General features: G+C 40.1%; 1 protein-coding gene across 1 annotated transcript; it reads left to right on the top strand.

Annotated features, from left to right (window-relative positions):
- Positions 1 to 1,327: 1,327 nt before the first annotated feature.
- On the top strand, positions 1,328 to 1,675 carry LOC130045435 (40S ribosomal protein S26-like). Its single transcript, XM_056138343.1, has one exon. It carries the CDS (start codon positions 1,328 to 1,330, stop codon positions 1,673 to 1,675), a length of 348 nt encoding a protein of 115 aa, XP_055994318.1.
- The last annotated feature ends 20,091 nt before the right edge of the window (positions 1,676 to 21,766 follow it).

Here is a 21,766-nt window from a genome sequence, read left to right as displayed (position 1 = left end):
CTAATTCAAACCCAGCAGCTTTTGGCAGAAATGTGAATACCACCTCAGAGCATATTGGACAGCCAGGTATGAGCCAGAGGTGATGAGGCAACTGCGGCCTCATGGGATGGGGAATGGAACCAGCAAGTCCTTCACGCCCCTCTGAGATCACAAGTTGCCCCCAACGAGCAGCTCTCCAGCATGGTCATGGACCCAGAGGCACACAAACCAATCTCAGAACTATGTGGCTTTTGGCAGAAATCCCTCCAGATTTAATTAGTAAAATATCAGAAACCCGATTGTGTGGCTGCTATTTTGGCTGTGCAACATCATATGCTCTTCATAACCAGCAATAGAAAACAAATTATTTCACGATGCCTTTTTAGCAGGTCTGATTGTTGGGGGGAAATTCCAAATAATAATGGTGCATCTTTTGTCGAAATAATGAATGTAATCAAAGTAGAGAGAGAGTTAAGTGGAAATCATCTGCCTCACAGGCAGGGGAGGGGTGGGATGGGGGTATATTGGGGTTCTTGGTGATGGAAAATATGCACTGGTGAAGGGAGGGGTGTTTGATTATTGTATGACTGAGATTTAAATCTGAAAGCTTTGTAACTGTTCTAACCGTGATTCAATCAATCAATAAATAAATTAAATAAATTAAAACAAAATAAAACAAAAATAAAAACAAAACCTCCAAAACTCAACCACCACTGTACTCAAGGTGGCTCTTCACATGCTCTGGCCGAGCCTCACCCATGAGTGAATCTATTCCTGGACCATGTGGCTGCATTTGTGGCTGTGCAACACTTCATAGAACACACCCTACCCATACTACAACAGTACTACACCGCATTTGATGGGAGTTCAAAGTAGTAAGCAACCAATCATAGAAGGAAATATATATATGTATATATATATATATAAAAGCACACAAAGGCTCAACCTTTAACAACATGTTAGTGATTTTTTATAGAAGGTCTTAATGGCCCCTGTTGAAATAGAAAAATATTCACACTCTTTCCTCTAAGGATACTTTTTTGTAGCATTTTCAGTGGTTTTTCCATAACAAACAATACAAAATTATTATTTTGGCTCTACTTTGGGACAGGGATTGGGATTCAGGATAGGAAAATCTGAAATATGGTGGTGGGAAGGTGTTGGGATTGGTGTTTGAATATTAAATGTAATCAAGTATTGTGAACTACTTTATAAAATAATAAAATTTTAAAAAATCACGGTTTCTACTCCAAAAATTTTACAGAATTATAGACCAATTGTAAATCAATAAAACTGTTTCTTAAAAAAAAAAACCAAATAAACGATCTTTTTTATCTCCACTTCCAACATGACCAAAAAAAGAAGAAACAATGGGAGAGCCAAAAAGGGCTGTGGCCACATGCAGCCCATCTGCTGCATCAACTGTGCCCTTTGTGTGCCCAAGGTTAAGGCTATCAAGAAGTTTGTCATTAGGAACATTGTGGAGTCCGCAGCAGTGAGGGATATTTCCGAAGCCAGCGTTTTCGATGCCTGTGTACTTCCCAAGTTGTATGTGAAGTTACACTACCGTGTGAGTTGTGCCATTCACAGCAAGGTGGTAAGGAACCATTATTATGAAGCCCTCAAGGACCAAACGCCCCAACCAAGGTTCAGATCTGTAGGTGCTGCCCCAAGACCTCCACCAAAACCCATGTAAGGCAACTACTGAGCTTAGGGATTGAAGACAAACTCCTTTCGAGGAAAATAAAGTGGAAATTATAAAACAAAAAACAAAAAACAAAAACAAACAATCTCATAGCTTTGAAGGTTCCCTGGGTGTTCAGGAAGTGCATGGTGATCAAAGTTGGCTTTGCCACTAGGCGACTGTATCTGGAATGTGTGTGATGAACTATGGATGTCTCATGAGGGTTTTCTGAGTAAGTGGGAAATTCCAGTAACATCAATTAATTTCCTTGCGCTTCAGTTTTTTCATCTCTAAAACAAGAGAAAGCAGCCGTAGTGCTTCCTACTGACAGGGCCAGGGTGGGATAAAAATGAGGTAATGGTTTTTTAACACACTTTAAAAGTTAGAAAGAAGTTCTGCAGAAATATGCAGTTACTACAGCAAGTTGAGTTGGAAAAGTCCTGTGAGCAGACCTAGAAAATCTTGGGACTTGTCCAAAACAGTCCTAAATGATAAATCTTGGTAAATCTTTTATCTTCCTGGAGTCTCGGATATCTCATATGTAAACAAATGATGATAGAATCTGTTTGCTTCACAAGACTGTTTTGAAGATCAGTGGGTGGATTAAGAATTGTTCTGTTCTGATGAGCAATGGAAAAGTAAGTTAGGGCTTTCCAACTTTTCATGCTTGTGCTCAGTTGTGATTTTGAAAACATTTTGCCCCTGGAGAAGTGAAGACTTTATGGAGAGTCCCCAGGCTTGTTGATTCTACCTCCTTCCTTCCTGCCTCTAGTCATCCATACCATGTGTTTCCCATTAGCTTTTCCTTTGCATTCCCCTTCTGGGCCATGTTCCTTACAGTCATTTCTCACCATATCCCAGATGTGAAGTCTCCACAGACTCTCAAAATGTTAGAATTGGATGGCATCTTTGAGCTTACAAAACCAACTTCCTTTCTTATACATCAGGAAGGTCATGCAAATCATCTGCAAACTCAGAATCAAAATGTGAGTTCTGTATTCTCTTCCTAAACTTCTTTTTAGTCTCTTTGAATGCTGCACACACAACCTTCATTTTGTTACAGAAAATCCCATCTCCCAGGGTTCAGTTAGAAAGCTACCTGAAAGCTGTGCTGTCTTTCTAGGCACATCACGTATCTTTCAGAAAGCCAGTCTCAACATTGTCTTTGTGACAACATACAGCCGAAGAGAAGGTCCACATGGAGGGCGGGAACCACAGATCCCGGAGAAAAAAAAAACAGGTTCCAAAAAGAGCCGAGATCACCGGGAAGTCCCAGATGGGGTAGGTACCGCATCCCGCCTCCCCCAGATGGAACCCCGGTGACCAGAAGCCTCTACAAGTACAACTCGAGTATGCGGGAACTAGGACTTTTTCTCAAATCTGCCAGGACTACAGCTCCCAGGTAACCTCTGATTCCGGAACTCACGCCCACAGCCCGCCCCCCTCCCCCCCCCCCAGCATCTCTCTATATACAAAGTGATCAATGGGAAGTAAACTACCCAACCTTTCTCCCTGAAAATCAGAGTTAAGTTTGGAGCACGGCCACAGCCCCAGAAGCACAAGGACTTAATGCAGAACCCAGCAGCTTGGAGCAGAAAAGTGAATGGACTATGCGTTAATCCAGGCCATCATGTCTGCCCAGAAGGGAAAGGGTGTTGTCCCATTCGCCCTCTCTTCTCTGGAAAGAAAGATGGCGGCCGCATGGGAGCCTTGTGGACAACAGGTATGAGCCGGGGGTGTGGGGGCGACTAAAACCTCATGGGAAGGGGGGCGTTCCGGTCCGTCCTTCACGCCCTATCGAGGCCACCAGTTGCTCCCCACGAGCGGCTCTCCAGCACGGTCACAGCCCCAGAAGCACAAGGACTTAATGCAGAACCCAGCAGCTTGGAGCAGAAAAGTGAATGGACTATGCGTTAATCCAGGCCAACAAGTCTGCCGGAGGGGAAAGGGTGTTGCCCCATTCGCCCTCTCTTCTCTGGAAAGAAAGATGGCGGACACATGGGAGCCTTGTGGACAGCAAGTATGAGCCGGGGGTGTGGGGGCGACTAAAACCTCATGGGAAGGGGGGCGTTCCGGTCCATCCTTCATGCCCTACCGAGGTCACCAGTTGCCCCCCACGAGCGGCTCTCCAGCACGGCCACAGCCCCAGAAGCACAAGGACTTAATGCAGAACCCGGCAGCTTGGAGCAGAAAAGTGAAAGGACTATGTGTTAGTCCAGGCCATCATGTCTGTCCGGAGGGGAAAGAGTGTTGCCCCATTCACCCTCTCTTCTCTGGAAAGAAAGATGGCGGCCGCATGGGAGCCTTGTGGACAGCAGGTATGAGCCGGAGGTGTGGGGGCGACTAAAACCTCATGGGAGGGGGGGCGTTTTGGTCCGCCCCTCACGCCCTACCGAGGCCACCAGTTGCCCCCCACGAGCGGCTCTCCAGCACGGCCCTGACTCCAGAACACAGAAACCAATTTCTTAACTATCTGACTTTCAGTAGAAATACTTCCAGGGTCAATAGGTAAAATAGCAGAAATCCAAAACCAACATTTAGTTCTTGAACCCAGCTGTAGAAAGCAAATCACTTCACAATGCTTTTTCAGCATGTCTTATTTGGGGGGGGGGTAAACTCTAAATAATAGTGGTGAATATTTTATTGAAACAATGAATCTAATCAAAGCAGATAGAGTGTTAACTGGAATTTATCTGCCTCACAGGGACTGGGAGGGGTGGGGGGGTGGGGTTTTATTGGGGTTCTTCATGGTAAAAAATAAGTATTGGTAAAGGGAAATGTGTTTGATATTTGCATGACTGAGACCTAAACCTGAAAGCTTTGTAACCTTTCCCACAGTGATTCAATAAATAAATTAATAAATAAAAAACAAACATTGTCTTTGTTTAGCATGTCCCAAATACACTGGAGAGAGGCTACTTATTCTGTTCCAGTTATAGCTCACTCTTGAGGAAAAGTGAAGATGAATATGGGACAGAAAAATCCTCAATCTCATTGAAACAAATCTGGGTGAAATCACATCTAACAAGGTAAATACACACAGAGTATTTAAATAATAACCCTGAAGAAAAGATGAAAGTGTGTCAATTATTAGGACTCGTGGTCTCTCTGTTGTTCAACCAAACACATCAAATTAGACTTACTGCATGTCATCCTGTTTGTCCTACTTAAGATAGTTGAATAGACATGGTAGATGTTGTATTTGTGGTATATTTAGCAAAGCAATTTTTAATGAAGAATTGCTTTGACTGTCAGAAAGCTTTTTTTCTAGTCCTAAGGTTGTCACAATATGTATGTCTCTGGCCAGTCACATTCTGAGTTGAGATTTAGTGTCCTTATTAATAAAACTAGTAGGATAGTTTAGATGATCATTAATGAAGCCTCTGGTTGAATGTTCCAGTGCAGCTCCTCAGTTAATGCATTTGAGAACATGTGAGCCTATCAGTATTAGTCGCTACCCTGAACTTCTATATATAGGTACTCCAGAACAAAGGGTTCTGACTAGGTTGTGAGTCACCCATAAAGGAGGGGTTATTACCCTGTCTTTCAGCTACTGTTTGCTGACAATTCACATAACCACCTTTTGGAAGGACATGATAATACAGTGTCTGGATTGTAAAATTGCTCATAAAACATTATGGGATTCTGGGAAGTCTGGGTCTCTGGGTCCCTGTAAGGATAGTGCTAGAATCCAACTTAAGCCTGAGTAGAAAATAAATAATAAGCTATTTTAAAATGTCATCTTTCCCCAAAATGGAGCACAGAAAGTGAAGATAAATGGAAATATTGCCAATTACTGTTTTTCCCAGTAAAAAGTGGTTAAGATATCTAAATGATGTGGCTCATGGGAGTATGGGATATTAGTGGTGGGCTTCCCATCCCTGACAAGAAGGAAACTTGAGACAATGGAATCAATAGGGAAGTTTGGAGGGAGGAGAATGAAAGAGCAGAACTAAGAGATGGGGTAGCCAGGTTGGGTCTGCACATTAACCTATACTTTAATGAGTCTACACACAATAGTAAAATAAAACCTGAACTTAAACGAAGCATATGTTTCTACAAAGTCAAACGCCCACTATTTAAATAGAAACCCAAGGAGGTAAGTTCAAGGAGAGTCCACAAAAGGGGTGAATGAAGAGATGCAAGGTTGAGGATGTCAGGTCTTACTGGGTTGCCCTTCCAGCCACCTTTTATGTGTGACAAAAAGCTTGGGCTCTGTAGATGTATCAGGGTGTTTTGGTCCAAATGGAATGACCTTCATTCTCTCTGCAGGCCTAAGCTTCCCAGTCATTTTATCTTCTCACTTTGGGGAAGTTCTTGAATGTAACATCTTTGATTCTGTCCCTTCTCTCTGGGTTCAGTTCTCTTGACTTTAATCTCCCACCAGACTCTTCATTGACCCTCTCTTTTCCCAATCAGCTTATGATGTATTCTCACATCCTTCTTTCCATGGACTCTTTTTGCTTTAACGTCTAAATATATCAATGGCACCAAATCGTCCTCATTTTTGAGAATTGCTTGTCTGCCCTTTTATTCACTTAAAACTTGCATTTCTTCTACTTGACTCTTTTGTTGATCCCATTGGATGTTTCAATTCCTAATTGAGGCCAAAACACTTCTTATGGGGGAGGTTACTCTGACTATTCAGCATCGTGTTGCTGCTCTTATGGCCTACATGTTGTCTTCAGCACTGGATTGGCAGCTGATCTGCACTTCTGCCCTAAGGATTGAGGCCAAACCCTTCAGTCTTCCCATTCCTTGAGACCTTAATTAGGTGTCTTCTATGTATTAGGTGAGTAGAGTATGATGGGTTAATGAATTATGATGATCTGATCAGCAATATAGTCAGTTAAATTTGTTATGCTGGTTTGATTTTTAATGAGAGAGAAGAAAGAGCAGTCATTTTAATGCATAGTTTTAAGGAAATGTAAGTAAAAATTGACTAAAGGCCTTTTCTTAAAATATAATTACTCAAGTGATGTTGTTCACCTTATTTTTATGCCATTCTGATGAACTTCTGAACCTAAGTCCACTCTTATCTGTAGGAAGATGGCATGCTCTACTCCTATCTGTTACACTGTAATGTACACAAGAATCAGTCATATTTGTTTTGAGGTCTTTTATGATGGTTTTAGTTATAATTAAACAATTGATATAAATATAAAATTTTAGATATAAGCACATAATTTATTTTTTGATTTATTTCCAAAGTTTATTTCTTGACTAAATTCTTGACTAAATTCTATATTAATATTGCTTGGAAAATGCTTTTCAATTTCATTAATTAAAAAAGTAACTAAAGTAGGGTTGGAGAGATAGTACAGTATGCCAGGTGCTTGCCTTTCATATGACTGACCTTGGTTCAATCCTAGGTTCCCCTCACGTTTTCCTGAGCCCCCCCAAGAGATCCCTGAGCACAGAGTCAGAAGTATGCCCTGAACAGATATAGTGTGGCCCCCAAACAAACAAATATATAAAAATTTATCAAGTAAAGTACGTATTTTAGTAATTTTTAATACAAATTACAATGCAGAAAATAGATTAAAATTAGAAGTTAATTTAAGAGAAAATCATTGGTCATATCTGTTGTCATATCTGTCCTAAAACAGAGTGTCTTGAGAAATCAGGGAGATCATCCAGGTTAAGGTATTTTTCTTGAACCCTGGATTCCAGAATGAATTATGTGAATCCCTTTCATGGCATGGTATGAACATAATTCTTGTGTTAGTATCTGATGTAGCACTCCTGCATGTAGTAGCAACAATGCTCCTTGACAGACTGCTCATAGCATCCTGAGTACTGCTCAGCATCCATCTCTTCTTCAAAATTATGATTTTTCCCCACAACACTTGAGAAATAAAATTATAAGTTGCTTGCTACATCATTGGTGCTTCTGAGGCTAACACCCAAGGACAGTAGAGACAAGGGCCAGGAAGATTGCTCCATGGTTGGAAGCCTGCCTCATGAGCTGGGGGAGAAGGAAGCTTGGATAGAGAAGGGATCATTAAGTCAATGACAGTTGGAGGGATTGCTCGGGATGGGAGATATGTGCTGAAAGTAGATAAAGAACCAAACATGATGGCCTCTCAGCACCTGTATTGCAAACAATAATGTCCAAAAGTAGAGAGAGAATAAGAAGGAAATTTTCTGCCATAGAGACAAGGGGTGGAATTGGGTGGGTTCAGTGGGAGAAATACTGGGGACAGTAGTGGTAGAAAATATACACTGGTGGAGGAATGGGCATTCAATCATTTTATGACTGAAACTCAATCATGAAAGCTTTGTAACTGTTTCTCATGGTGATTAAAAAAAATGCATGACACAATTTCCCAGTTGCCCTCTCATTTAGTTGGTAGGCCATGATCTGGTGCTTGCAGAAATCTAGGGAGATCCAGCTAACTGTCACTCTAACAAGTTTCCTCAAAACCACCATCAAAAGGAAAATGCGTCTTTCTTTCCTCCTGGTGATGAAATGATTTCTAATATGATTTTTTCTTTCCCACTCCACTACAATCTCATTTACATTTTTCCACAGCTTTGATCAAGTCAATATTCTGCTTAAGAACCTAAAAATGACTTCCTAAGACCATACAAAGAAATCCCCAAGTCTCTTAGATGGTAGTTAAGTGATCTCGATGACCAGACGTCAAATATAGCCTGAAGGTACTTTTCAAACTTACCTCTACTTAGATACACTATGATATGGATCTAGAGGCCCACAGAGGCTGGCTAGTCTCAAGACAAACCAAACAATCCCGTGCCTCTAGATTTCAGTTTGCCTCCTTCTCTCCCTAAAAAGTTCTCTTCACAATCATTAGCCTTCCACATAGCCTGGAGTCTAGTTTTTCCAATACCACACATCCCAGGAATCTTCCTATGACAACTCAAGAACTGTTGCCTCTTCCATGTTTTGATACTCTTACTACCAAAAACTGTTTTTTTTTTCATTCAATATTGGAGCAGCTATTCAGTTTTTGTATATATCTTACCTCCTCTGAGCTAGAGGGGTGAGTCAGGTCTCACTGCTGTCTCCTTCCAGAACCTATTGCAGTATCCTTACCATATACATCTTTTAAAAATATCAAATTACCATAAATTACAAAGTTACAAAGATATTTGTGATTGAGCTTCAGGTGCACAATGTTTCAAGACCAATCTCTTCACCAGTGTCTACTACCCTTTATTAATGTCCTTAGTTTCCTTTCTGCCCTCCAGACTGCCACCGTGGCAGGCACATTTCCTCTCCCTCATTGTCCTTAGCATTTAAATGGAATTTAATAAATAGCTTATGAATAAATAAACCATGTTATTACTGGTCCTATATGTTCTTACTTTTCTTCCAGGTGTATCCTTATTTTAAAAGGAGATTTGTAAATATACAAGAGCAAGTATATGACAAGTCCATTTACCTGGAAAATTTTATGCAAAATCTGCCCATTTAACTACTTTTCATCTTCAAATGCAAACATTTAGCTTAATTTGATTGGACTGTCTATAGGTCTTGGCCATGAAAGAGAGAGCTCCTTAGAAGGTACTAAAGTCTGTGGCTATCCAAAATATACACTTTGGTACAAATTTTAAAATCATCACTTGCTCCTTTAAAACCTCATTGAAACGCTAATCTCTATTTATTTCTTAATTTCTTTTATTTGAGATTCAACATGTAGCTCTTTTAGTGTAACTATTCTTGGGAGAGGCCATGGTTAAGGTGTGACAATTATTATTAACAATAACAATGATGAAGGACCTGCAAAAAATAAGATGATGTGACTAGGGAGGTTCAGAGAGAAGTAAGGGACAAGGTCACTGAAATGGGAAATGTTCAAGTGCCCAAGCAAAGCACAATTTGGTGAATTTACTGAAGCTGGGCTCTAGCCCTAGTAGAATTTTATGTGACAACTCTTCATGGACCAGAAAACCTCTCTGCTGATGAATAACCACAATTCTGACTTTTTCTTAACCCACTCACCCCCAGTTATAACATAATTGCCTGTGACAGAGAGCCAGCTGTAGCTGTGTGATATAATTATTTTCTTTCTGGGGTCCATCTTGTGGGTTTGTGTGCAAGCACATGAGTGCTCATATGTGCGTGTACACACACACATGCTGTGTAGGTATGGTGACAGCTTACTGATCCTTTATATCCCATTCATTTTCCCTTCTAATATGATACATCAGAGGCACATTGAAATTTCTGGGTATGTAGTAAAACATGAATGCATGGAAAATAAATTAACCTAATAAAAGCCTTTGAATGATCTAATATCCTATAAAGGTAATTTGAGGTTAAAAAAAACACTACTGGTTTGGATGGCAGTTTAAAGTAGCTTTTATTTCTCATAAATAATAGGCTCATTAAAATGTTCATTGTCCTTATATCATGGTATTGATTCCTATATGCCTTTTCCAAATCCTCAACCTTTTTTCATTAATCTTTCCCCCAAACAACCATATAATTCATCATAGTGATAATAATAATAATAATAGCAATAGTCATATACAACAAAAATAAAGATCACTGGAAAGTTTTCTTCTTCCAAAGAGGAATTTTTGAATGGCTGTACTCTGCGCCTTGAATGCATTATGGTTAATTTCAGATTCCGAGGATGATTAACTCTGACTGGTGGAATAAAAGGGCACGACCAATTATTATTCAGAAAAATCCTGCTGTTTAGCCAAAGAGCGTACAGTGCAATCCAGTCCTTGATGTTCCTGTGATAAACGCTCACATGACAAGGTTATTTGGTGTAGAGCAGCCAGAGTGGTTGCTATGGCAACCTGTTCACAATGCTCATAAATCTGAGGTGTAGTTATCCTTGCTGTGTATGCAAAAAAAAAAAAGAAAGAAAAAAAAGGAAAGAAAAAAGAAACCTACAAAAGCCAACTCAAGCCGTTTAATTTACAGCACTGCCTCAAAAAAAAAAAAAAAGAAAGAAAAGAAAAACTGGGCAAATGAATTCTAAGATAATAGACCTCTCCATATTATATTCCTTCACAATACAGGCACTTAAGACTCAAATGCTCTCTTCAAAGCCAAAAAGACTTTTAAGATAATCATTATGGTAGAGAATATAGGTCATCATTAGCACCAGGAGTGACAAAAATAAAAGAGGTAGTTAGAAATTCGAGTTTGCCGGCATCAATTGTTTTCCCTTGGCACAGTTAGCAATGCAAACAGCTGTTGACAGCGCATCACGACAGGTACATTGGATGGTGAACAAATGGCTTTTTTAGTTGCTGCTGTCCAGAAATGATGGGCTGTGAGTCTGAGAGGCCAAAGGTCAAGCAGACAATGATGAAATATCCCCCACAGACACCATGTCAGGTGGTTCGATGTTAAGATCACTATGATATGGTCTCTCAGCCTCGATTTCAGCTCCACTCAAGCCCTATTAGAAATCAGGGCAGCTGATTAAACCAGCAGGCAGTGTGGCTTTCTCATCTTGGGTTTAAGCTCCCTGGCCACCTGGCTTTTTTACCCCCTGTGGCTTATTTGAACCATTATCAGTTTTCTAAATAAAAATTGGAAAGAGTTGAACCCTTTGAAGTGGCAATTCTCTAACCCCCAGAAATGTGAGAGCTATTGACTCTGAAGTGATGGAGAATGACAGGGAAGTCAAATATGTTGATGAACGAGTTAAATGTCCTAAGTCAAACTGTTATTTTTAATATTTGACTTAGGACATTAAACAGTGGAGATGGCCCAATTAGGAGTTGAAAAGCATCTTCAATACATGATCAAATCTAAGAATTTTTGTGCCTATCTGGGTATTCTAAAGTATACAAGAAATTACATACTTGTTTGGGTAACCCCAGAGTGACTGAAGAGAAGCATGTAGAAGCAGTCAGTACCTCAGTCTCAATTCTAAGCCTAGGCTTATATTTCTCTACTAATCTGTGATTAAGGGGCAGCTACAAGACTTTGGGCCTCTCATCCTATGCATTAGACCAAAAAGGATCCTGCCCATGACATTTGACCAAGACATTCTGACCAAGACAGTTGTTTGCTGGTTTCTTTTATATTCAGCTAGTCTATAACCAGTTGACAAAAGTTCACTCCATCCATATTTTCAAGAAAGTCTACAGTTTTATTATTTGATGTAACATTTTTGGTTTATGCTATATATCTATAAAGAAACATAGGGCAGGAATAACTAATAGCGAATAACAATAGACCCCCAAAGTCAACTTATATAACTGAGTTTCCAAGAGAGTTTGTTGGGAGGGACCTTAAGAAATTGACTGGAGAAGGCTGACACTGCTGGTAGATATGGGGTTGGAACATTGTAGGCTTAAATTACTATTAAGTATTGAAAATGGTAAAAGAAAGGAGAAAGGAGATCCATACGCAGTTTTGGTTGGGAGTGCAGGTATACATAGAAAAGAGAATGTCTCCTGAGAAAGCTTTCTTGAAAATCTGGCCCTTGAGGATGCAAAATCAATTATATTAATGTCAACCATGATGTCTACCCTAGTTTCTTAACACAGTAAGAGCTGTTACCTCCCATCAGGTGATCCTACCAAGGTCAGCATGCTCACTGGTATTCATTTCTTGCTCTGGGCAGCCTTTACTGACATGAATTCTCCACCTTAAGCAGAATTCTTCTCCTTGGTGAACCTACAAGACCCTATCAGTCCACCATGCTGGCAATTGTTAGATAAGGATTTGTCATCTGTTAGCCAGAACCTAAAAGACTTGAATGATTGTTATGGGGATGATGGGTGATAGGAAAGAATTAAAGATGACAGTTTTCATTGTGGGAAGTTCCAGGCTTGGTTTTTGCTCACAAAGATGGCCCATGAACACGATCTTCATTCTGCTTCTAGGGTACATTTTTCTTCATCACATATTTATGTATTTACTTGGTGAAGCAATATAGTTTAATTAAAATTTACTTAGAAAGATGTGAGGGGAAAGAAAGAGAGAAGTATGCCAGAGAGGAAAACACAGGTTTCTCCAGGGTGGAAATAACAAGCAAAGAAATAGAGACAAGCAAGGAAGATACATATTCAAGGGAGAACATGAGCTTTTTTTAAAATGCAACAAATTTGTATTAAAAAGTTTCATATATTGACTCCTTTGTTTCTTAAGACTGAACCTATTAATTTTCATTTATCCCAATAAAAGTTGAAGCATTTATTTAAGTTAGTAACTTCTGGTGAGATGAACAGGCTCAAAAGAAAAGTGCCAGATAAATGTGCTAATTATACTCCTCTATAGTCAGTGTTTAATACTTAACTCAAAAAATATATGCATATACATATAGTCAATTCTCATTATTTGTAGGAGTTATGTCCAATAAAGTTTCTGCAAACACTGAACTATCAAGTACTAAGCCATTGCTCCTTGGGGATACACAGGGCTAAGTTCCTGAAAATTTCTGGTTACAACATTTCTATCCTTATGCAATTAATATGTAATCTTGTTTTATATGTGTTTCTGTTTAAGGATATGTTATTATTAATTCACGAATTCATGGCCAATAGCACTATACCACATGGCTGAATAAAGCTTATATAACACACATTTTTTTTTTCTGGGAGACATATTACAAGTTTTTTGAACTTAGAAATACCAGATAACACTTTATCACTATGCATATATGTGTGTTTAGGAGGTGGTGTTTGTTCATTTTAAATAGCAAAATCATCCACAAAAAGCACAAACATGAAAAAAGTGTGGCCCTAATTTAAACACAAAAAGGACATGTTCTGTACTAGGTAAGCTGCAAAAGGAGTGAATATCACTGCTCAGCCACAGTGGATAATGTAGGATGTCAGGTGACAAAGTTACTACTTAGAACAATCCTTTGAGTGACTGAAACACTGTGAGTCCTGATTTGGTATTTACAAATAAACTTTAGTTAGTATAGAAATAGCAAACACAGAGTCTATTAAGAAAAATTAATTGGTTCTTTGTGACACAAATAGAGAAGAACATCTACAAAATATATACTGGGTATATTTAGTGAGTGATCCGGGTATACACCAGGTGCCCCCAAATACTCTTTAAATTAAGGAAATATGTTTCTTAAATGAATAAGAAATTTAAAGAATTCATTTCTTATGAAATAATCTAGTAGTACATAAGAAGTAATAAAATGTTACTGAAACTTCTTAGTCTTTGAATATATGTCTCATAGATTCACATAAAGACTGTCCCAGCGAGAGGGCTAGGAGGGTGGAAGAGGAGAGAGAGAGAGAGAGAGAGAGAGAGAGAGAGAGAGAGAGAGAGAGAGAGAGAGAAGAAAAGCACCTAGCACCTGCCACAAAGGCAGGCTAGGGGGTGAGGGGTGGGGGGTGGGGGGTGATGGGAGTGAAACTGTGGACACTGTTGCTGGGAAATTTACACTGGTGGAAGGATGGGTGTTGGAACACTGTATGAATGAAACCTAGTATTGAACAGCTTTGTAATGGTCTATCTCACAGTGATTCAATAAATACATAAATAAATTGAAGTAACTGAGCTTTTAGAGTCTAGATATAAAAAAACTAGAATATGTAAAGTTTTAGCCATGAAGATGAACTATTTCCATATCTACTTGTAAATTTAATTATCTGTAGCACTGTAGCACTGTCCTCCCATTGTTCACCGATTTTCTCATGTGGGCCCAGTAATGTCTCCATTGTGAGACTTGTTGTTACTGTATTTGGCATATTGAATACATCACAGAGAGCTTGCCAGACTTTGCCATGTGGGCTAGATACTTTCGATAGCTTGTTGGGCTCTTCGAGAGGGGTGGAAGAATTGAACCCGGCTCGACTGGACCAGCTGCACACAAGGCAAATGCCCTACCCACTGTGCTATTGTTCCAGCCCAAATTCAATTATCCTTGCTTAAAATTCATGTATGAAATCATAAATAAATGTAATAGAATATTGTCTTCCACCAATCTCCCATTTATGAAAAAAAAGACTGTCCCAAAAGATAGTGTCATGCAACTTTATGTCCTCTAAAATATAAATAATTTTCCTAGCATATATTATCATATATGTAGATTTGGTGGGGGGGCAAAGCATAGTGCTCTGTTTAATTCTTTTGCTTTTCATAGTCATCGAAGGAAAATCTTCAAAGAACCCATCTGGGAAAAAATGGATGGAAGAGAAGATTGACCGTACATCCAGTAGGTTTGGAGGAGGCAATACTACCATGTGAAAATTTCTGTTTAATTTTCACTATTGAAGTCATACAAGAACTCAATAGTAGTATGTTGAATAAAGAATTATTGGTACCAAAACACTTCATTATAAAGAGTTTATAGTCAGAAAGAGAGGGATAGACATAGAAAGATTGCACTCATCTGTGGAACATAAAATAACAGAATGGGAGACTAGCACCCAAGAATAGTAGAGATAAGTACCAGGAGGTTTGCTCCATGGCTTGGAAGCCAGCCTCACATGCTGGGGGAAAAGGCAGCTCAGCTGGAGAAGGGAACACCAAGTAAAGGGTGTTTGGAGGACCCGCTTGAGATGGGAGATATGTGCTGAAAGAGATTATAGGCCAAACACGACAGCCACTCAATATCTCTATTGCAAACCTCAACACCCAAAAGGAGAGAGGGAACAAAAGGGAATACCCTGCCACAGAGGCGAGGTGGGGTGGGGGTGGTGGGAGGGAGACTGGGATCATTGGTTGTGGAGCATGGGCACTGATGGAGGGATGGGTACTCCATCACTTTATGACTGAAACGCAAGCATGAAAGTTTGTAAGTCTGTAACTGTACCTCATGGTGACTCACTAATAAAAAAATTTTTAAAGTTTATAGTTAGGAAAATAGAAACTCAATAATGAACATTCAGATAAGAAAAAAGAAGTAAAGGCAATATCTAGAATATGGAAAAAACCTGAGTGCCCGAGAACAGATGACTGGTTAAAGAAACTTTGGTACATCTACACAATGGAGTACTATGTAGCGGTTAGAAAAAATGAAGTCATGAATTTTACATACAAGTGGTACTACATGAAAAATATCATGCTAAGCGAAATGAGTCAGAAAGAGAGAGCCAGACATAGAAAGATTGCATTCACCTGGGGAACATAAAGTAACAAAATAAGAGACTAACACCCAAGAGCAGCTGTGATTAAATACCAGGTTGTTCACTCCATGGCTTAGAAGCCAGTCACACACTGTAGGGGCAAAGGCAGCTCAGATAGAGATGGAAGCATCAAATAAAGCGTGCTGGGAAGATCCGCCCAGATTGGAAGATGCATGCTAAAAGTAGTCTATAGACAGATCATGATTGCCACCCCATGTCTCTTCTGCAGACCACAGCACCCAAAAGGAGAGATAGAACAAAAGGGAGTGCCCTGCCACAGAGGCAGGGTGGGATGGGGTATGGGGATGGGTGGGAGGGATACTGGGATTGGTGGGGGTGGAGAATGGGCACTGGTGGTGGGATGGGTACTTGATCATTGTATAACTGAAGCCCAAGCACAACAACTTGTAAGTCTACAACTGTCCCTCAGGGTGTTTCACACACACACACACACACACATACACACACACACACACACACAAAATAGCAAAATTGGGGGGAAAAAGTGGGTAAAGAATATTTAATTAAAAAAAAGAAAAAAGAAGTAAAGGGATGTAGACAAATTAGAAAGTAATCATAGGCCCTGGAATCTCCCAGAACAAGCTGCAGTGACCCTGTGATGATAATAAAAACAAAAGTAGTAGCTCACACATATATGATACTTTTAATCTGTCACTGTAACATAAAGTATCTCATTTATAACTCCCTGAAGTATAGATATAGATAACTATATAACTATTTATAGTTATCTATATCTATATCTAGTATAACTCCTGGTATCTATATTTCAATAATGATGACTGGAAAACCATATGCATTGTTGAATCTCACCTTAGCAGTAGTCAAAAGTAGTACTGGACTCATGAGTCCAATTTAATACTCTTTCACATCCCCTCATTGAGCTGTAACTGAAGGGATGAGAGCTTGGAGATAAATGCTTGGTGAACAGAAGTCAATAGATGCATGAATAGATGAGGAACTAGTCCAATTTCGTAACCCATTTAGTTAAATTCACTGAGTCAAAGTATTGACTAAATATGAAAAATATTAGGAACACTGTTATATATCTCTTTTTTTCTGATAAGGAAACCAAGTATGTTAAAAGGTAAAGTGGTTTATTCAAAATCATAGAAGTAATTAATAGTAGAGCTTGACCTTAAACTCATCTCTCAGAATTTTGCCTTGTGCTATTTCTATTCTTATTACACTGATCCCCTTTGCGTCCCCACCCCTACCCCATACACACCTTTATAACCCACAATAGCTTCACAAATCTGAATCCTCATGATGGAGTTTCAAATACATAACGTGGGGAAATTCTCTCTGCGGTCCACAGATAAGAATTGCAGACTTCCCCACTGTATTAATTAATGGCCTCATTAATCCACATTTAACTGTTCAATTAAATGTTTAATGTAACGCTTAGAGGTACCATCAATTACCATGTGTGAAGCAACTCTTGGAGATCCTAGCCTGCAAGCTGCTATGTACATGTGCAAAATTACTGTCATTCGGACACACCATGTTATCTCATGGAGCTCTATTCAGGGAAGGTGCGTTCAGCTCCAGTTTAACTCAGGGTGGATTAAATCAGTGTGTTGGAGAAGAATGGAATTAAATGCTCTGCTGTAATGACTCATATCCTCACAAGTACCACTCATTAATTGTAGGTGCTACATGACATGAATGTGCTAGGGGATGGCAAATATAATATTTTGAATGCTTTTCCTTCCCAGAATTACCCCAGAGAGAGAGAAAAATGAGCTCAGTGGTGGTTACTGAAAACATATGCCAGCTTGATTTCCCAAGCAATGATATTAACAGTGAACAGTAAAGCATTTCAAAGAAAGGCAGCTCGATTTCCACCAAATGTATTCGACCTGACCTAGGTAATAATTAAGTAAGCAACGTGGGGAGGTTCATAATTACAACTGCTTATTACATGAGCTAAAATGGTAAGATTTGTTTCTGTGGCAGCATTTTTCCAAGTGTCTAAAGGCCCATAGTGTCTAAAGGCCCATTAGAGCTTGCAGTTACTCTGTTGGAAGGCCACCACACACGCGTGATGTATTGGTTGAACCATCAGTGGAGACTGGAGCTGTGCATCAGGGCCAGCCCTATGTCTTTTCTGGGCTGAAAGAACTTGGGATTTTAAAAGTGGAAATCAGGCAAGGAACAATTGCTGCTGTCCTAAGTAAGGACTAATAGGTGACATTGAAGTGCTGAGGCATTGCAGAAACTCACTCTTGATGAGAAGAGACCTCAGAGTGAAAATGACAATCATCAAGCTGATTCCTTTGAGTTTGGTCTATCAGGAGTTTACTCTGAGTGGGTCTGTTCAGAGTCAGACTGAAAAAGGCAGAGTAGATGGGGATTGGATGAAGGGGCAGACCAACTCAAATGGAGCCCAACAGCCACGTTCAGAATCAAGGTAGAAACCTATGGTAGGTAATATTCTGACATGCCTCTTCTAAGTGAGCAACTGTATCAAAATTGTGATGTGGGTTCAACTGAGAGGAGAGAAATTAAGAAATTTGTTGGAGTTTGGCATGAACAGAGAGCCATGAGGGAGACATATATGTTTTTTTTTGTTCTGTTTTGTTTGTTTAAGTGATATGGACTGGAGTGACAGCACAACAGGCAGGGCATTTGCCTTGCACCCTGCCAACCCAGGTTTAATTCCTCCGTCCCTCTCAGAGAGCCCGGCAAGCTACCGAGAGTATTCACCTGCATGGCAGAGCCTAGCAAGCTACCATGACGTATTCACTATGCCAAAAAGAGTAACAAGTTGCACAATGGAGACATTACTGGTGCCCGCTCAAGCAAATCGATGAACAACGGGAGGACAATGCTACATGCAAATATATATATATATATTCCTATGAATACTATACAGAATTACCTTGAGAACTTTCTTGGACAGTGTTTCTGAAATTGAGAATGAAGCTGAATGAGAGGCTTCTTTCTAAAAGTCTTCTTTCTGTTCCGATCACAGAAGCACCTGGGCTCTCTCCTGGAGAAACTTGTTCACTAGAAAAAGGTATGTTTCTAGGAGGAATATTTATTCCTATATCCCAGGATATTCTTTGGGGTTTTCCAGGGTATGTGGAGGCTCCTGGACCCTCTCTCTGAGATTATTGGTCAACTCAGAGAGTGATTCCATGTGAAGGCCTGAGATTGCATGCTGCTCTGATTCTGCAGTGCTGGGGAAAACACAGGCTACATAGTGCTCAGGGTTCTCCAGGGTCACACCTGACAGTACTGGCAGGACTGTGTGATGCTGGAGATTGAATGGGGGTCAGATGCATGCAAAGCATGCATCTTAACTCCAGTGATACCTCTTGCCCCTCTCAGTAGATTTAGATAGGCTTGTTAATTACATCAAATCTACTGATCTTCTTCAAGCCTCCCACTCCAGAAGGTGTGAAACAACATAAAACGAATACTTTTCCTAACGGAGGAAAATTTTTAGTTACATTCCCTGAGTTCCTAAGACCCTACCTGGCCTTTTATAGGTGAATAATGTGCTGGCTTTTGATTTATAGATTAGACATAGCCTTATTATTAAACAGTACAAGAATTAATAGAAGTTCATTAAGGCATTTTTATGATGTTCTAAGCATTTTACCATACAAATAAAACTTTCCTCTTGAATCAGGAAGATAGTACAGGGGCTAGGGCACATGACTTGCATGCATAGAACTTTAGTTTGATTATAAGTGGCATAGAGATCCCCGTTGTATCAAATGGTATAGCTATAGAGGCCATGGTGGGTCCCAAGCACCACTAGGTGTAGCCCTGACGGTTCCTGAGCACTTCCAAGGTGGCCCTTGATGATCTTAGAATGACAGGGCCTGGGCAGCTCTACATCTTCAGACCTTTGCATTGCACCACTGAGAATTCCCAGATGTGGCTCCCTGGACCCTTCAGCACTGCTTGGGAGGGCCACCAGTCAAATTAATAAAAGTAAGAATTACTTCATATCTCATCAAAGTATAGTCAAAGTTACATGTGCACTTGTTTGTTCATTGCAGCACTGTTTACAATAGCTAGAATCTGGAAAAAACTGAGTGCCTGACAACAGATGACTGGTTAAAGAAAATTTGGTACATTTACACAATGGAGTATTATGCAGCAGTTAGAAAAGATGAAGTCATGAAATTTACATACAAGTGGTACTATATGGAAAGTATCATGCTAAGCGAAATGAGTCAGAAAGAGAGGGACAAACATAGAAAGATTGCATTCACTTGGGAAACATAAAGTAACAAAATAGGAGACTAACACCCAAGAATAGCCAAGATAAGTACCAGGAGGTTTACTCCATGTCTTGGAGGTAAGCCACACATGCTAGGGGAAAAGACAGCTCAGATAGAGAAGGGAGCACCAAATAAAGGGTATTGGGAGTACCCTCCCAGGATGGGAGATGCATGCTGAAAGTAGACTATAGACCGAACATGATTGCCACTCAATGCTTCTTTTGCAAACCACAGCACTCAAAAGGAGAGAGAGAACAAAAGGGAATGCCCTGCCACAGAGGCAGGTGGGATGGAGGGGTGTGGGGTGGGAGGGATACTGGGATCAGTGGTGGTGAAGAATGGGCACTGGTGGAGGGATGGGTACTTGATCGTTGTATAATTGAAACCCAAGCACAAAAATTTGTAAGTCTACAACTGTACGTAATAGTGTTTCACTAAAAAAAAATAATTACCTCATATCTGAAAGGAGGAGGCAAACTAAGTTAAAAGACATGCTTTTTTATGATGTTAGAGTAGAACTTTGATATAAAGCAGTGGGGAATAAGGTATGAGGTTCTGATGCCTAAAGTGAGCCAGTCAAAAATAAAAAGAAGCTACTTGAAGGCAGCAGCAACAGCAGAGTGAGAAAATAAAGAGATATTCAGAAAAGTTTCGGGCATTCCGAAAGCCACAATAGCTTAGCAAGGACAGAGGACAGGGAGAATGTACTCAGTGGCAAAGCAAGAAGCACTAGATTGGATGGTTGGATGGCAGAGTCCAAGTTGGCAGTATCCTATTGGTTCTGGAGTTTCTGAAGCATTTTAAGCAGAGAGATTTGTTGATGAAACTTGACTCAGAGTGAACATTCATTTTCATTCATTCATTCTTTCATCCTTATTTGAGTGGTTCATCTGTGCCAGAACCAATTTCTCATGCAGGAAATACAAGGAAGATAGATAAAACATGGACACTATGGTCCCTATTCTGACAGCAGAGTGAAGAAGGCTAAGGTCATGAACTAGGGTGGAGAGTTGTTCGGTTAGTGTCTGCCTGCTTCCAAGCTCCTACCATACCTACACAAGTCCCCAGCCATATTACATGAGTGACTGAGGAGTAAATAGGAACTCTGAGAGCTGAGGGAAGCCCACACCAAGAGTGAGAAAGACTGCATATGTGAAATACCATTGCTGCTTCCAAGGAGCTATTACCAGTAGAAATGTTTAGGAAAAAAATAAAATTCTGTGATAGAATCATAATAAGAGTTTTTGGGGCCGGAGAGATAGCACAGCAGGTAGGGCATTTACCTTGCATGCGGCTGACCCAGGTTCAATCCCCGGCATCCCATATGGTCCCCCAAGCACTCCAGGAGTAGTTCCCGAGTGCAAAACCAGGAGTAACCCCTGAGCATTGCTGGGTGTGACCCAAAAAGCAAAAAAAAAAAAAGAGTTTTCTATGGCATAGGAGTTAAGGAAAAACTTTCCTTGGAGTCTACACAGGGTAGTGAACCCCAGACATTACCTTCTGAACTGGCTTATACCTAGGATAAGAAGCTAAATTTCACAGTGCTTGCTTACATCCTGCTATACCTTTATCCAATCTAGATTCATCTAAGAGATCTGGGTTTTGGACTTAGCACTGCTGTGCAAACACCTCTTAGAGATTCATATTTCCCTGTTGTAAATTAAGAAAGGTTGGTTAACCAGTAAGGGGGTATTAAATTCTTTCTGGACCTGTAGAGCCGTGTTTCTCAACCAAGTTTGCCCCCACTATGAGACACACGATTCTCTAAGAGGTCAAAGATAAAATCACATAAATTGGGGAGCCATCA

This window comes from Sorex fumeus, unplaced genomic scaffold (assembly GCF_029834395.1).
Source record: "Sorex fumeus unplaced genomic scaffold, SorFum_2.1 ptg000128l, whole genome shotgun sequence".
NCBI lineage: Eukaryota > Metazoa > Chordata > Mammalia > Eulipotyphla > Soricidae > Sorex > Sorex fumeus.
This window is presented reverse-complemented; position numbering and strand designations above follow the sequence as displayed.

Bases quoted from the DNA above. Each gene is read 5' to 3' on its own strand.
- LOC130045435 (XM_056138343.1), top strand. From the start codon at position 1,328: ATGACCAAAAAAAGAAGAAACAATGGGAGAGCCAAAAAGGGCTGTGGC.